The following is a 17,471-nucleotide window of genomic DNA, read 5'->3' as shown; positions in this document are numbered from 1 at the left end:
TCCTGGGTTCTTTTATTTATTTATTTATTTTAAATTTATGAAACATATCTACACACAAGCACAACATTCTTACCTTATGATCATTACATTCTTGTTATATAATCAATAATTCACAATATCATCACATAGTTGTATGTTCATCATGATCACTTCTTAGAAGATTTGCATCAATTCAGAAAAAGAAATAAAAAGAAAGCAGAAAAAAATCCATATATACCATACCCCTTACCCCTTCCTTTCATTGATCACTAGTATTTCAATCTACTAAATTTATTTTAACATTTGTTCCCCCTATTATTTATTTATTTTTAATCCATATGGTTTTACTTGTCTGTCGAGAAGGTATACAAAAGGAACATCAGACACAAGGTTTTCAGATTCACACAGTCACATTGTGAAAGTTATATCATTATACAATCATCTTCAAGAAACATGGCTACTGGAACACTGCTCTACATTTTCAGGCAGTTCCCTCTAGCCTCTCCATCACACCTTAACTAAAAAGGTGATATCTATTTAATGCGTAAGGGTAACCTCCAGGATAACCTCTCGACTCTGCAGAACCCACATCTTGTTAATAAGTACACAATACCTATTAGCAGTAGACTTACAAGACTGTTAGTAAAAAGCCACTTAAGAAACTGACTAAAGAATATAAGTAATAATACAAAGAAGACAATCAATGGAACTCAATTTATCCAATTGCTTGACAAATGTTTAAAAGTGAACTGTCTACCTACTAACTCATTTTTGCCCTAAAGTAGCCCTTCCCTTACTGTTTGCATAAGTTCCCATTTCCTTTTTTCTTGAGCTCCCACCTCATGTTTATTCATAAGACACCTGCTTCACCACAAGGTAGTTTCCTGTTTTTCTCTCCCTTTGCTACACCTGGTAAAGTCAGCTCTGATTGGCTCTAGTCACAAGGGTGTGATTTATTATGATAGTAAAAATAAAATAAAATAATAAAAATAGTAAAAATCACACCCACAAATCACACTAAGCCACAATTTTTTTAAAATTTATTTATTAATTAAAAAAATAAAGAAACAAAACAACATCCATAATCAGTAATTCACAATATCATCACTTAGTTGTATATTCATCATTTCTTAGAACATTCGCATCGATTTAGAAAAAGAAATAAAAAGATAACAGAAAATGAAATAAAACGATAACAGAGAAAAAAAAGTTACACATACCATACCCCTTACCCCTCGCTGTCATTGATCACTAGCATTTAAACTAAATTTATTTTAGCATTTGTTCCCCCTATTATTTATTTTTATTCCAAATGTTCTACTCCTTTGTTGACAAGGTAGATAAAAGGAGCATCAGACACAAGGTTTTCACAATCACACAGTCACACTGTGACAGCTGTATCATTATTCAATCATCCTCAAGAAACACAGCTACTGGAACACAGCTCTACATTTTCAGGCAGTTCCCTCCAGCCTCTCCATAACATCTTGAATAACAAGATGATATCCACTTAATGCATAACCTCCAGGACAACCTCTCGACTCTGTTTGGGATCTCTCAGCTATTGGCACTTTGTCTTATTTCCCTCTTCCCCCTTTTGGTCAAGAAGGTTAGGTTTTCTCAATCCCTTGATGCTAAGTCTCAGCTCATTCCAGGGTTTTTCTCAATCCCTTGATGCTGAATCTCAGCTCATTCCAAGATCTCTGTCCCACGTTGCCAAGAAGGTCCACACCCCTGGGAATCATGTCCCACGTAGAGAAGGGTAGGGTGATGAGACTGCTCGTTGTGTTGGCTGGAGAGAGGGGCCACATCTGAGCAACAAAAGAGGCTCTCTTGGGGATGACTCTTAGGCCTAAATTTTAAGTAGACTTGACCTATTCTTTGCGGGGTTACGTTTCATATGAACAAACCCCAAGACTGGGGGCTCTGCCTATAGCTTTGGTTGCCCACATTGCTTGTGAGAATATCAAGAATTCAACTTGGGGAAGTTGAATTTCTACCCGTTATCACCACTCCTTGAAGGGGGCTTTGCAGATACTTTTCCACTCACTGATCGAATCACTCTGGGATTCATCAGGTAAGCCGCAATTTTGAACATGCTCTACATGAAGTAGCATGATTTGAACTGTGATGCACCATTGAAGCCTATGCCTTAACCCCAATCACCTTACCTTACCCCAAAAACCACTCCCTTGGCCCCACCTACACAAAATTGCATAAATGCCTCAAATCTTGTTAGCCTGGGGACAGATCTGAGGCTTGCCTTTTGTCTCTCTGCCGGGCTGCCTTGCAATATACTCTTCCTTTTCTTGAAATCCTGGGGTCAAAGCATTGACTTCTATGCGCATTGGGCAACAAGCCCACTTGGGCGGTGACAACAGCCCAGTTAGGAGGTGGTTCTATATGTGATGTTTAATGTAATCTTCACAAGAAAATATAGCATACCATTAACCCTGTCTTCCTGCCTCCAAGTCACTGAGGCATACGTACCTAGTTTAAGAGAGATCTAAGAAAAGGCATATTATTATCTGTTTTTTAAAAAGTTTGTATTCTATGAATAGGAACATAGAAAATCTCTGGGGAAATTAAAACCAATGACTTTAACCTTACTCAATCATAGTCAACTAAACTATATCAATATAGGCAATTATTAAATGGGCCGTTCTACTTTTATCATACAGCTTGCCTACCTATTTTTTATACAAGTTCAAATTTATTTAATATTAAGGCTCAATAATGTTCAGATTGCCCGAGATGATCTGCCTAACAATGAATTGCAGAAATAATTCAATATGATTAAATTAAGAAATTTGAGGGTTCTGATTGCTTGAAGGTTAGTTAACTTGAGGGATAATGTACTTTGAAAATAATCTACCCAAAAATAGTATTTCTGGGCAGTGCAATGATGACTCAGCAGGCAGAATTCTAATCTGCCATGCCGTAGATCCAGGTTCGATTCCTAGTACCTGCCCATGCAAAAAAAAAAGTATTTCTCAAAGTGATTACCTACATGATATGAAGAAGACAAGAATTCCTCAAGATAGATAGGAAAGGCATAAATCAAACCATAAAGAAAAAAGAAATTAAAAAAATTTTTAAACATTTGTACTTTAAAAGATAACATAATCAAGGGCAAAAGACAATATTTCTCACATTTTGGTCCATTTGCATCAAAAACACGTGGAGCTTTGGTTAAAGAAAAAAAGACGTAAATTCCTGGACCCCTAACAATCTTCAGTTTAACAAATTCTCCAGGTGATTCTTATGCATTTTAAAGTTTGAGAACCACTGTTTCAGGGAAAACCTGTGTGTCAATTTGAATTAGTGGACCCCAGAAAAGCCATGTCCTTCAATCCTCATTGATATTGCTGGGTGGGAGTTTTTTGATTGTTCCCATGGATATGTGACCCACCCAACTGTAGTTGGCAATTTTTGATTAGATGGTTTCCATGGAGATGTGTCTCTACATATTCAAGGTGGAGTTGCTTACTGGAGCCCTTTAAAGAGGGAACCATTTTGGAAAAGGCTTCAGAGCCACAAGAGCCAAGAGAGCCCACATAGCCAGAGACCTTTGGAGATGAAGAAGGAAAATGCCCCGGAGCTTCATGAAACAAGAAACCTGGAGAGAAAGCTAACAGACATCAACATGTTCGCCATGTGCCTTTCCAGTTCAAAGAGAAACCCTGAACATCACTGGCCTTAAACCAAGGTATCTTTTTCCATGGATGCCTTAGATTGGACATTTCTATAGCCTTGCTTTAATTTCGTTGACAGCGTTTGAACTGTAAACTTGCAATTTAATACATTTCCCTTCTTAAAAGCCATTCTATTTATGGTACATCGCATTCCAGCAGCTTGCAAATTAGAACCTGTATTATTCAAGTATGGTCACTTCTTATTCCCAGTTTCAAACTAAACTGAGCTAAGAAAAAAAGTTTCCATTTCAAAGTTAAAGAGTAAATAACTATAAATTATTCCAGATTATTCAAATCAAGGTTCTCTTTCATCAGTAAAAGTAATCAACACATGTTCTTGCCCAAGTGGGTGATGAAAATAGGCATATACTAATTAATATCTTTTTAATGTTAAATTTAAGAGTTAACTTAGAAAACTAGAGCTAATACTCATTTCTAAACCATGATCTTTTAAAAGTAGCTAATTTAACTTTAAAAAAACCACAAACTTTCACATGGGACAAAAAAAATCACCTTACAAATCTGTGATAATAAATAAAAATGTATGTGTATATACACACAAACACAAAGACATCATGACTCGATTTTTAAAAGAACCACCTCAACTTTCTATTTTCCTAAAATTCCTATTATATATAACATTCTTATTATATATAAATTTTCTCTCGTTTTTAGAGGAAATCTTTTTGCTGCTTTTAATGGAAAGAGGAAAACTATACTTGAAAAGATGGTTTACAGACAGACTATATGCAGATTAAACCACTGTGCCAGTTTGAATCTGTTGTGTACTCAGAAAAACCAAGTTCTTTAATCCTCATTCAATATTGCTAGGTGGGAGCTTTTTGATTGTGTCCATGGAGATGTGACCTACCCAACTGTGGGTGGTAACTTTTGATTAGATGGTTTCCATTGAGATGCATCTGATACATTCAAGGTGGAGTTGCTTACTGGAGTCCTTTAAAGAGGGAACCATTTTGGAAAAAGCTTTCGAGTCCACATAGCCAGAGACCTTTGGAGATGAAGAAGGAAAACACCCTTGGGGGAGCTTCCTGAAACATGAGCCTGGATAGAAAACTAGTAGACTTCCTCATGTGCACTTCTAGCTGAGAAACCCTGAGCTTCATCAGCCTTTCTTAAGTGAAGGTAACCTCCTGTTGGTGTCTTAATTTGGAAATTTTCACAGCCTTAGAACTGTGAACTTGCAACTTAATAAAGTCCCCTTTTTCAAAGCCATTCCATTTCTGGTATATCGCATTCCAGCAGCTTGCACACTAGAATAACCACCTTCATCAAGATTTTAATTTCCGTGTGAAATAAAACCATAAGACCTAGAAGAAGCCTTGAAAAGTCACAGGGTTTAGCATTAAGGCAAGATAGGTGACTTGGGATAAAATCTAAGAAAATGGTGGATTTAAACAGTTTTTCCTAAAAAGGTATTCACATTAAAACATGGTTATAAGAATTTATCAAATTGATTTGCTAGTTACATTATTTATTCTAATGGCTATCAAAAAGTTTGGTCATATTTATTTGTTTTAACTGAAAATGTACCTGCTCAGTCTCTGCAGAGAGAAAAGAGCTAGTCAGTACATTCTTTATATAAACTGTTTATGGCCAGAACAACAGATTGAGTATTCTCTTACCTTTCTCTAGGCAAAACAACTCTAATTCCTTTAACTTTTCCTTACAAGGTTAAAAAATTTCTCTGCTGAATTCTGATTTCTTACTCTATGATTTTTATCTTTTCTCTTTTACCCCTAAACCTAAAGCTCTAGTCTCAAACAACTTTTTCCCCTATTAATTTCTGTGTAACTACCAACTTTCCTTAGATGATTAAGTTTTACTGTCTACTCCCAGACTCCTTTGTTCACCATCTCCACCTACCTACATCCACTTCATATGCTCTCCTGAAAACCTGGTATCCTTTACCAAAATTGCACAGGGATTGTATCTAAGATCAAGAACTCCACCAACACAGCTGTCAAGTAACATTCCAGAGAGCAAAAGTACTCCAGTAGATGAAACTACTTTCATTTAACACTTGACAAAAGCTTCAAAAAAGTCTAAAATGTTTACTTCTGAAATAGGATAAAATATTCAGTCTATCAGTTACTGCTCCTCCCAATCCTACTGTCTGCACCATTGCATCCCTCAGGTGTGTAAACTGAAAGAAGTGTCAATTCAAGCCTCACAGGCCTGTTTTCCTTATGAATCCTTTCACTCTCACATTGATAACTGTTCAGTGACTAATGTCAGGCAGTTATTTTCGGTCCTTAGTTCTGAGTTGGGATTTTCTAGTTAAGCAAACAGCAATCTCTTCTACACCTTGGCTGCCATCGGACTCACTCTGAATTTCACCCTCCTCTGACTAAGCTCTGGCTCAGTGACAGTTACAACCCATAGTAAGAGTTGTGAGGAAAGCTCAGGGTGGGGCAGAGGTGGGTGAGCGGGCAACCAATAGAGAGCTGCTGTAGCAAGTCTGAGGACACAGTCCTGCCTATACTCACCAAAACATGCTTTCAATTTTTTATCAGCAGCCTAAGGGCTTTGTTTATAATAGTTGGGCTTAGGATAAAAACTGTGGGGATTGAGGTATGAGGAAGAAAAAAAGAAATTTCATTCCTCTGAAGTGGAAACTGATAGTACCATATCTGAGAAGGCACCTTCCATTGTACAGGGTAATACGGAAGCTAAGGGTAGAGGTATGTCCAGTGAATGACAACTCATTGATCCACAACAGCTTTCTAAAACTAAAGTGTATTCATTAAAACGGAAATGGATTTTATCAAAATATATGTTGATATATGTCCACTAAATACAACGAAAGTAGCCAAAAATAATGTAGGAAGAAAAATCACTGGTATTATTTTTAAAAATAAACAAAAATAAAAGTATTCTACTAACCTTCTTTCCCCCCCAAAACAAATACAAGAGCACCACAGCAAAAGAGACATCTGTTATTCTACCTATTATAAGGGAAACACAAACTCTGAAAGCTGTTCTACAAATAATTGTTGTGTTGTGCTTCGAAATTTATCACTTTTTTGTATATACCTTATTTTTCACACACAAAAAAAGTCAATTCTGATGATAAATGCACAGCGATATAATACTGTGAACCTTGGGATGATAATATGTTATGTGAATATATAATACATATCAAAAAAATTTTAAAGAAAAAAAGCAAGAAACAGACTTATTGCTAACAAGACAATGAGCTGCAAACAATTCTGTTACACAACAATATTTGCATCAATAGCTACCAAAGATTATTATTTATATCTAAGTCTAATTCTCACCTTGTTTCAATGAGGTAAGCAGTGTATGTTTCTTGCATGTTCATGGCATTTCTTCCAGTTCGTTTTTCTGCTTCGGAAACACTGATTTCTATCTTCTTCAACCAAAAATTATTTTCTGTCATCTGGACAAAAACAAATGGAATAACAACAAAAAGTCTTGAAAAAACTACTGAAAAATCCTGGCTATTATTTTTATTATATAACATATACATAATATATAAGAAATATATTATTGATACATATTTCAGGCTAGTTTCCTTATTTTTGAGTTGTTAGGTGTTGCTAAATGACAGCAGTGAATAAGATGCCTCTCTTTACCAGCATACAGTAGCACATTAAAATGTTCCACAAGTTATTTTAACAGGCACTGTGCTGGTTTGAAGTTGTTACATAACCCAGAAAAGCCATGTCTTTGTCCAGATCCAATCTTGTGGCGGTAGCCATGTTTCTTTAATCCTCATTCAATATTGCAGGGCAGAAACCCTTTTGATTAGATTATATCCACAAAACTGGCGTGCCCAATTGTGGGTGTTAAGTTTACTGGAGTCCTTCAAACATTTTTTTAAAAACACAGATGCAGACACCTGGAGAACACTGCTTCAAAGATGACAGAGACACAGATGTATGGAAGGGCTTGGAATGCTAACAGAGAGAGTAGATGCCTAGACATGGGAATAGCCCACAAGACGTCATCTTGTACCTTCTTATGGGATGCTAAGTAAGCCAGAACCCAGGGTTATGTCCTGGTGGAGTTAACTGAAGGTCCACAGACGATTAGAGGGGAAACCACTGCTTTCAGAAGTTGGAAGCAAAGAACTGGGAATAAGGACCAGCAGACACCAGCCATGTGCCTTCCCAGCCGGTGGAGGTGTTTCAGATGCATCAGTCATTCTTGAGTGAAGGTAACCTCTTGTTGGAGCCTTAATTTGCAGATTTTCATGGCCTTAGAACTGTAAATTTGTAACATAATAAATTCCCTTTTTTAAGGCCATTCCATTTCTGGTATAGTGTATTCTAGCAACATTAGCAAATTGATACAGGCACCGTATATTTAATAATTAAAATGTACACACTGGACAGGCAGGGCAAGATGGCGACTTAGTGGGGTGTGGCATTTAGTTTGTCCTCCAGAGCAGCTAGTAAATAGCCAGGAACAGAACAGAACAACTGCTGGGGCTACATCAGTGACCAGACATACAGTGAATACCAGTCTGGACGAGGTGGACCAGCTGAGATCCCACAGAGAACTGTAAGTTCCTGAAAAGGCCAGTGCCCCTCCTCCAAGGTCACAGCAGGCTGGTTCCCGGAGCGGAAAGAAATAGACCTTACTAGCACCAAGGACCTAGCTCAACCAAGCTCCAATTATAGAATTAACAAATTCTGACTACTGAAAATAGGCTCCCATCACAGACAAAGATAGAATAAGCAAGAAAAGTACTAGGAGTTCTTGCCTTGGCAGACAGGGGGTGGCACTGATGGGGAAAAAAACTAACAAAACAGAGTCTTTCTGAGTCAGAAAGCACAAAATAACGTAATAGGGCTGGATCCTACAAATGGGGGATATACAGAGTATAGAGATACACAGAACCAAGTACCAACTTAAGCAAGTGAGTAACAATCCCAAGGAGAGGGGATCCTGCTCTGAAAACGCTTTTTTCCTACTCCTTAACAGCTCATCAGATAGAACCGGAAGCTTTCTCAGGCTCCAACAGTGCCCCAGGAAAGCACAAAATTAAGCTTGGCTGAGAGACAAAGTAATGAGTGGGGAAAGGAGTTAATTCCATTAAGGTTGTATCTTCCCCAAATGAAGGAAAGGGCCAATCTCAAGTGGAATTCCTTTGTCAAGGAATTTACACCCCAGGGACTGTAAAACTGAAGCAATGAATGCCAACCTACAACCTCACCTCTGTCTCAACCACACCCCTCGCAGGGAGAGTCTGCTGAAGTTAAAGGCACCACATCACTTTACACTGGTGGGAAGTCACAGACAGACAAGAAACACATATAGGCAGGATACGAAAAGCAGTAGTCTAGAGGCTTCTTAGGAAAGTCTGACAACTGCTGGGTCTCATCCTCAGGGAAAAGGATGTTGGCCACTGTGCCAGTTTGAATCTGTAGTATACCCCAGAAAAGCCATATCTTTTAATCCTCATTCAATATTGCTGCCTGGGAGCATTTTGATTGCTCCCATGGAGATGTGACACACCTGATTGTGGGTGTTAATTTCTGAGTAGAGGGAGATGTGACTACAACCAATCCAGGCAGGCCTTGATGGGAATCCTTTAAAAGAAACATTTTGCAGAGAGCCCCTTTTAGAGCAACAAGAATCACAGAACTCATGAAGCCAAAGATCTTTGGAGATTGAGAAGAAGCTAGTATACATCGCCATGTTTGCCATGTGCCTTTCTACCTGAGAGAGAAACCCTAAACTTCATTGGCCTTCCTGGAGTGATGGTAACCTAATGTTGGTGCCTTAATTTGGACATTTTTATAGAGTTGCTTTAATTGGGACATTTTCTCAGCCTTAGAATGGTAAACTAGCAACTTACTAAATTCCCCTTTTAAAAAGCCATTCTAGTTTTGATATATTGCATTCTGGCAGATAGCAAACTAGAACAGCCACTCTTTACCCCTGAGAGGTGGGCCAATACAGCCTGGGAAAATCTAACTGAGGTCTATAATATCTGAATAGACCCTCCTCAAAAAAAAAAAAACAAAAGAAGGCTCCATATACACAGGGCAAGAAACGGAAAAACAAGAGCTGAAAAATTCTGATCAGTTAAACGGAATCTATACTAGACATCTAGAATGAGTTGAACTGAATGTCAAAGAACAAATAGAAAACAAAGTCATCCAGCAAGAAAATCTTAGGTAAAAATGAAAACAACATCCAGAATAAACTAATTAAGGAAATCAAATGCCTAGAGGCCAGTAAAAATAATGAGTCACACTAGGGAAACTGAAGATATGGCCCGGTCAAAGGAGCAAACCAACAATTCAAATGAGATACAAGAGCTGAAACAACTAAATCAGGACATTCAAACAGACATGGAAAATCTCATAAAAAGTCAAATTAATGAGTTGTTCTAGTTTGCTAGCTGCCGGAATGCAATACACCAGAAATGGAATGGCTTTTTAAAAGTGGAATTTAATAAGTTGCTAGTTTACAGTTCTAAGGCCAAGAAAATGTCCCAATTAAAACAAGTCTATAGAAATGCCCAATCGAAGGAATCCATCCAGGGAAAGATACCTTGGTTCAAGAAGGCCAATGAAGTTCAGGGTTTCTCTCTCCAGTGAGAAGGCACATGGCAAACACAGTCACAGTTTCTCTCTTGGCTGGAAGGGCACATGGCGAGCACAGCATCATCTGCTACCTTTCTCTCCTGGCTTCCTGTTTCATGAAGCTCCCCGGCAGGTGTTTTCCTCTCTCATCTCCAAAGCTCACTGGCTGGGTCTCTCTGTTTCTTGTGCTGTGTCGTTCTTCTCTGCTCTCTGAATCTCTCTCATTCTCCAAAATGTTCTCTCTTTTACAGGACTCCAGAAACTTATCAAGACCAGCCCAAATAGGTGGAGACATGTCATCACCTAATCCAGCTTAACAACCACTCTTGACTAAATCACATCATCCAGGGAGATGATCTGATTACAGTTTCAAATATACAGTATGGAATAGGGATTATTCAGCCTTTATGAAATGGGATTTTGATTAAAACACGGCTTTTCTAGGGGACACAGAAAACCAGCACATGAGTTAAGGGAGGATGTAAAGAAGACACTGGGTGAACAAAAAGAAGAAATTGAAAGTTCAAAAAACAAATCACACAACTTATGGGAATGAAAGGCACAAGAGAAGAGATGAAAAAAAGCAATGGAAACCTATAACAATAACAGATTTGAAGAGGCAAAAGAAAGGATTAGTGAAATAAAGAATTGGACATCTAAAATCTGACACACAAAAGAAAATACAGGGAAAAGAAAGGAAAAATATGAGCAGGGACTCAGGGAACTGAATGATAACACGAAGTGCATGAATATACAAGTCGTGGGTGTCCAAGAAGGAGATGAGAAGGAAGAAGAAGGAAAAAGACAATTGGAGGAAATTATCACTGAAAATTTCCTAACTCTTATGAAACACATAAAATTATAGATCCAAAAGGGCAGCATACCCCAAAACAGAAGTGATCCAAATAAACATACTCCAAAAAGCTTAATAATCAAACTGTGGGAGGTCAAAGAGAAAGAGAAAATCTTGAAGGCAGCAAGAAAAAGCAATCCATCACACACAATGGAAGCCTAATAAGACCATGTGTGGATTTCTCAGGAGAAACAATGGAGGTGAGAAGGCAGTGGTATATCTTTAAGATTGTGAAAGAGAAAAACTGCCAACCAAGAATTCTATATCCTAATGACCTAATGACCAAATTAAAACAGCAAAATTGTTCTTCAAAAATGAGGGGGAGGGCAGGCCATGCTGGCTCAGTGGCAGAGATCTTGCTTGCCATGCCGGGGATTCAGGTTCAATTCCCAGTGCCTGTTCATGCAAAAAACAAAAAAATAAAAATAAATGAGGGGGAGATTAAAATATTTTCAGACAAACCACCACTGAGACAACTTGTAAGCAACAGACTGGCTCTAAGTGGAACACTACAGGCAGATAAGAAAAGGCAGGAGAAAGATCTGGAGAAGTGTGTAAAAATGAAGATCATCAGTAAAAGTAAAAAGAGAAAAAAATTAAATATGACATATAAAATCCAAAAGACAAAATGTACAAGAAACTACTGCCTTTACAGTAGTAACACTAAATGTTAATGATTAAACTCCCCAATTAAAAGACTTAGATTCAGCTACATCCTCCCTGGATGCCGGACGCCCAAGTCCACAGGCAACAGCATAGCACACCCAACCTGTGCCTATACCAAGGCTGCAATGCAACATCACACTGCTGTGCCCCGCTCCGTACCCTGCATCCTGCTATACATCCATCCTACAAACTGAAGGCTTTACACTACTGAAGGAAATCAACTTCCAAAGTATATCAATCAAGATATTTACAGGTGATGAAAACAACAGAAGATCACTGAGCATACCACAACACAGACAGATACAGCCAGCCTAATGACCAAATTAAAACACCAGACAGATGTTGGGACAACTAACCAAAGATGTTCATATAACTCCGCTTAATAAAATAATTGGGATGACTAATGACATAAAGGAGACCAAGAAAACAAAAGAAGAGCATAAAGAGGAATCTGAAAGAATAAACAGAAAAATAGCAGCTATCATAGAGGTTAAAGACTCTGTGGACCAAATAAAACACATATGAGAGGCACAAAACAGCACACCTGAAGAGAAAGAAGAAAAAATAAGTGATAAAGAGCATGGGAGAACTGATTTCAAACACTCAAAACACCAAATGGCAAAAAAAGAAAAGATGGAAAATTTGGAAATGGATCTCAGGGAAATGACAGACAAAACAAAGCACACAAATATAAGAATCATTGGTGTCCCAGAAGGAGAAGAGAGAAGTAGAGGGTTAGGAAGAGTAGTTGAGGATATAATGGGGGAAAACTTTTCAACTCTTATAAAGGGCATAAATATACAAGCCAAAAAAGCCCAACAAATTCCAAACAGAATAAACACAAATAGGCCTTCCCCAAGGCACATACTAATCAGCCTCTCAAATGCTGAAGAGAAGCAGAAAATTCTGAAAGTGGCAAGACAAAAACAATCTACTACATACAAGGGAAACCACATAAGACTGAGTTCAGACTACTCAACTGGCACCACGGAGGCGAGAAGGCAGTGGTATGATATATTTGTGATATGATCCTGAAAGAGAAAGACTTCCAACCAAGAATTCTGTACCCAGCCAAACTGTCCTTCAAAACTGAGGGAGAGATTAAAATTTTCACAGACAAACAAGTCTTGAAAGAATTTGTCAAAAAGAGACCGGCCCTATAAGAAATACTAAACAGAGTACTGCCAGTTGAAAAAAAATACAGGAGAGCGAAGTCTGGAGGAGGGCACAAAATTGAACAGTACCAGAAGAATAAAAAGAGAAAGAGGGAAAAGAATATATAGATGTGACAAATATAATAAAAAACATAAGACAGTGGATCCAATAAATGCCTTTTCAGTAATAATTTTGAATGTTAATGGACTAAATTTACAAATTAAAATACAAATTAGTAGAATAGATTAAGACATATAATCCAGCTATGTCGTGCTTAGAACAGACTCACTGTAAACACAAGACTACAAATAGGTTGAAAGTGAAACGATGGAAAGAGATTTTACATGCAAGTGTAACCAAAAGAAAGCAGGAATAGCTATACTAATACCGGACAAAATAGACTTTAACTGTAAAGACATCATAAGAGACAAGGAAGGACACAATATATTAATTAAAGGGACAATTCACCAAGAAGAAATAACAATCATAAATGTTTATGCTCCCAATCAGGAGCTCCAAAGAACATGAGACAGACATTGGAAAAGTGAATGAAGTGATAAGATGTCTCAACAATAATAGTAGAAGACTTCAACACACCACTCTCTATAAACAGGACAACCAGATGGAAGATCAAAAAAGAAACAGAGGGAGACTTCCAGGTCAAGATGGCGGCTTAACAACGTGTGCATTTTAGTTCGTCCTACAGAACAACTACTCAATAACCAGAAACAGTACAGAACAGCTCCTGGGGCCATGTCAGTGACCGGACACACAGCGTACCCCAGTCTGGACCAGCTGGACCAGCTGCGAGCACCTCCCAGAACCGTGAGTTCCCAAAGCTGCAGTGGCCAGCGCCCCTCCCCCACAGGCGCTTCCCAGAGGGGAAGGGAAAGGACTTTACCATCAGCAGGGACTGGGCACAATCAAAAGCCAATTGTGGAACTAATTAACAAATTCTGACTACTAAAAATAGGCCCCAGCTTAGGCGAACCTGATTAAAGCGGAGATTGCTCATTTTTGCCCTGGCGCCAAGGGGGCAGGACTGTCAGAAAAAGGGGGGAAAAAAAGAAGGAAACAGAGGTTTTTGTGGCTGTGTATCTACAAAGGCTTGACTGCCTCTGGATACAGCGGCAGGACTTTTCAGGCGGCAACTGCCCCAGGCACAGGCAGAAGTGAGCCCTTTGGGGGGCTTATCTGGAGCCTGTGCCTTCCCCAGGGGAGGGGTGAAGCCCCACCGAGGTGGAATCTCTTCATCAAGGAATTCAGACACCAGAGCTTGGTAATTTGAAGCCATTAAAACCAGCTTACAACCTCTCCTATGCCTCCACCACACCCCCAGCAGGGAGAGTCTGACAAAGTTAAAGGTACCGAATCATCTGAAGCTGGTGGGACCTGCAGTCAGACAAGCGCCACATACTGGGCAGGAGAAGAAAAACAGAGTCCAGAGACTTCACAGGAAAGTCTTTCAACCTGCTGGGTCTCACCCTCAGGGAAAACCGAAGCAGGTGACTCTTTCCTCCTGATAGGAGGCCAGTTTGGTCTGGGAAAATCTGGATGGGATCTAGAATATGGAAGCAGACCCTCCTAAGTGTGTGTGGGGGGAAGGCACCACACAAGTAGGGCAAGAAACAAGAAAACAAGAACTGAAAAATTCTCCTCTGTTAAACAAAACTTAAGCTAAAGGTCCAGATAAAGCTGAACGGAATGTCAAAGAACATATAGACAACAAATTCATCCAGTAAGAAAACCCTAGATAAAAGAAGTGAAAGCAATCTCCAGAATAAACTAATTAAGGTAATTAAATGCCTAGACGCCAGCAAAAAATAACAAATCACACTATGAAAATTGAAGATATGGCCCAGTCAAAGGAACAAACCAACAATTCAAATGACATAGAGGAGCTGAAACAATTAATTCAGAATGTACGAACACACATGGAAAACTTCATCAAAAACCAAATCAATGAATTGAGGGAGGATATAAAGAAGGCAAGGAAAAAAAAAAGAAGAAACTGAAAAGTCTGAAAAAACAAATCACAGAACTTATGGGAATGAAAGACACAGTAGAAGAGATGAAAAAAACAATGGAAACCTACAATGGTAGATTTCGAGAGACAGAACATAGGATTTCTAAACTGGAGGACGGAACATCTGAAATCCGACGAGAAACAAAAACTATAGGAAAAAAAATGGAAAAATATGAGCAGGGACTCAGGGAATTGAAAGACAATATGAAGCACACGAATATACATGTTGTAGGTGTCCCAGAAGGAGAAGAGAAGGGAAAAGGAGGAGAAAAACTAATGGAGGAAATTATCACTTATGAAAGACTTAAAATTACAGATCCAAGAAGTGCAGCGTACCCCAAAGAGAATAGATCCAAATAGACATACTCCAAGACATTTAATAATCAGAATGTCAGAGGTCAAAGACAAAGAGAGGATCTTGAAAGCAGCAAGAGTAAAGCAATCCATCACATACAAGGGAAGCCCAATAAGACTATGCGCAGATCTCTCAGCAGAAACCATGGAGGCGAGAAGACAGTGGGATAATATATCTAAATTATTAAAAGAGAAAAACTGCCAACCAAGAACTCTATATCCAGCAAAACTGCCCTTCAAAAATGAGGGAGAAATAAAAACATTTTCAGACAAAAAATCACTGAGAGAATTTGTGACCAAGAGACCAGCTCTGCAAGAAATACTAAAGGGAACATTAAAGACAGATACGAAGACAGAAGAGAGAGGTGTGGAGAAGAGTTAGAAAGGAAGACTATGAGTAAAGGTAAAAAGAAGAAAAATTAGATATGACATATAAAACCCAGAAGGCGATATAGTAGAAGAAAGGACTACCCATGCAGTAATAACACTGAATGTTAATGGATTAAACTCTCCAATCAAAAGACATAGTCTGGCAGAATGGATTAAAAAACAGGACCCATCTATAGGTTGTCTCTACTCAAAGGACACGAAGCCAAGGACACAAATGGGCATTTACACACCAATGTTTATAGCAGCATTATTAACAATTACCAAGAGATGGAAACAGCCAAAATGTCCATCAACAGACAGTTGGCTAAACAAACTGTGACATTTACATAAGGTGGATTATTATGCAACTGTAACACAGAATAAAGTTATGAAGTATGTAACAACATGAATGGACCTTAAGGACATTATGCTGAGTATGATTAGCCAGAAACAAAAGGACAAATACTGTATGGTCTCACTGATATGAACTGACATTAGTGAATAAACTTGAAATACAGCACTGGTAACAGAGACCAACAGGAGACAGAAATAGGGTAAGATATTGGGTAATTGGAGCTGAAGGGATACAAATTGTGCAACAGGACTGAATATAAAAACTCAGAAATTGACAGCACAATATTACCTAACTGTAATACAATTATGTTAAAACACTGAATAAAGCTGCATATGAGAATGATAGAGGGAGGAGGGCTGGGGCATAAATGAAATCACAAAGAAAGATGATAAAGATTTAGATGGTGTAATCTAGGAATGCCTAGAGTGTATAATGATAGTGACTAAATGTACAAATTTAAAAAATGTTTTTGCATGAGGAAGAACAAAAGAATGTCATTACTGCAGTGTGCTGAAAATAGATGGTAATTAATAGTTTAAAATTTCAACTAATGTGTGAGACTAAAGCAAAAAATGTTTATTTGGTACAAATCTATACTTTGACTAGTGTATCTCCTAATATAACTTATGTAGATAGTTGATTGAACACCTTGAGTACATGGAACTTTGTATAGGACATGAGATTTTGTTGGTTTGTCCAGGTGATGCCATGATGAATCCCAGAGTGATTTGACCAGTGAGTGGAAAAATATTTGCAAAGCGCCCTTCGAGGAATGGTGAGAATGGGAGAAAACTCAACTTCCCCAAGTTGAATTCTTGATATTCTCACAAGCAGTGTGGACAACCAAAGCTATAGGCTGAGCCCCAGTCTTGGGGTTTGTTCATATGAAACTTAACCCCACAGCGGATAGGTCAAGCCTACTTAAAATTAAGCCTAAGAGTCACCCCCAAGAGAACCTCTTTTGTGGCTCAGATGTGGCCCCTCTCTCCAGCCAACACAGCAAGCAGACTCATCATTCTCCACCTGTCTACATGGGACATGACTACCAGGGGGTGTGGATCTTCCTGGCAGCATGGACAGAAATCCCAGAATGAGCTGAGTTTCAGCATCAAGGGATTGAGAAAAACTCTAGAATGAGCTGAGACCCAGCATCAAGGGATTAAGAAAACCTTCTCGACCAAAAGGGGGAAGAGTGAAATGAGACAAAGTGTCAATGGCTGAGAGATTCCAGAGTGGAGAAGTTATCCTGGAGGTTATTCTCATGTATTAAGTAGATATCACCTTGTTATCCAAGATGTAATGGAGAGGCTGGAGGGAACTGCCTGAAAATGTAGAGCTGTGTGCCAGTAGCCGTGTTTCTTGATGATGATTGTATAATGATATAGCTTTCACAATGTCACTATGTGATTGTGAAAGCCTTGTGTCTGATGCTCCTTTT

The 17,471-nt window shown here is 38.5% G+C and overlaps 1 protein-coding gene across 1 annotated transcript in view; it reads right to left on the bottom strand.

The window, feature by feature from the left end:
- Positions 1-17,471, bottom strand: part of SNX4 (sorting nexin 4) — a 123,758-nt gene that overhangs the window by 87,904 nt on the left and 18,383 nt on the right. Inside the window, exon 2 of the mRNA XM_077118073.1 lies at positions 6,974-7,095. Coding sequence (XP_076974188.1) covers positions 6,974-7,095 — 122 coding nt within the window. The remainder of the gene's footprint in view (positions 1-6,973; positions 7,096-17,471) is intronic.

This window comes from Tamandua tetradactyla, chromosome 10, assembly GCF_023851605.1.
Source record: "Tamandua tetradactyla isolate mTamTet1 chromosome 10, mTamTet1.pri, whole genome shotgun sequence".
NCBI lineage: Eukaryota > Metazoa > Chordata > Mammalia > Pilosa > Myrmecophagidae > Tamandua > Tamandua tetradactyla.
This window is presented reverse-complemented; position numbering and strand designations above follow the sequence as displayed.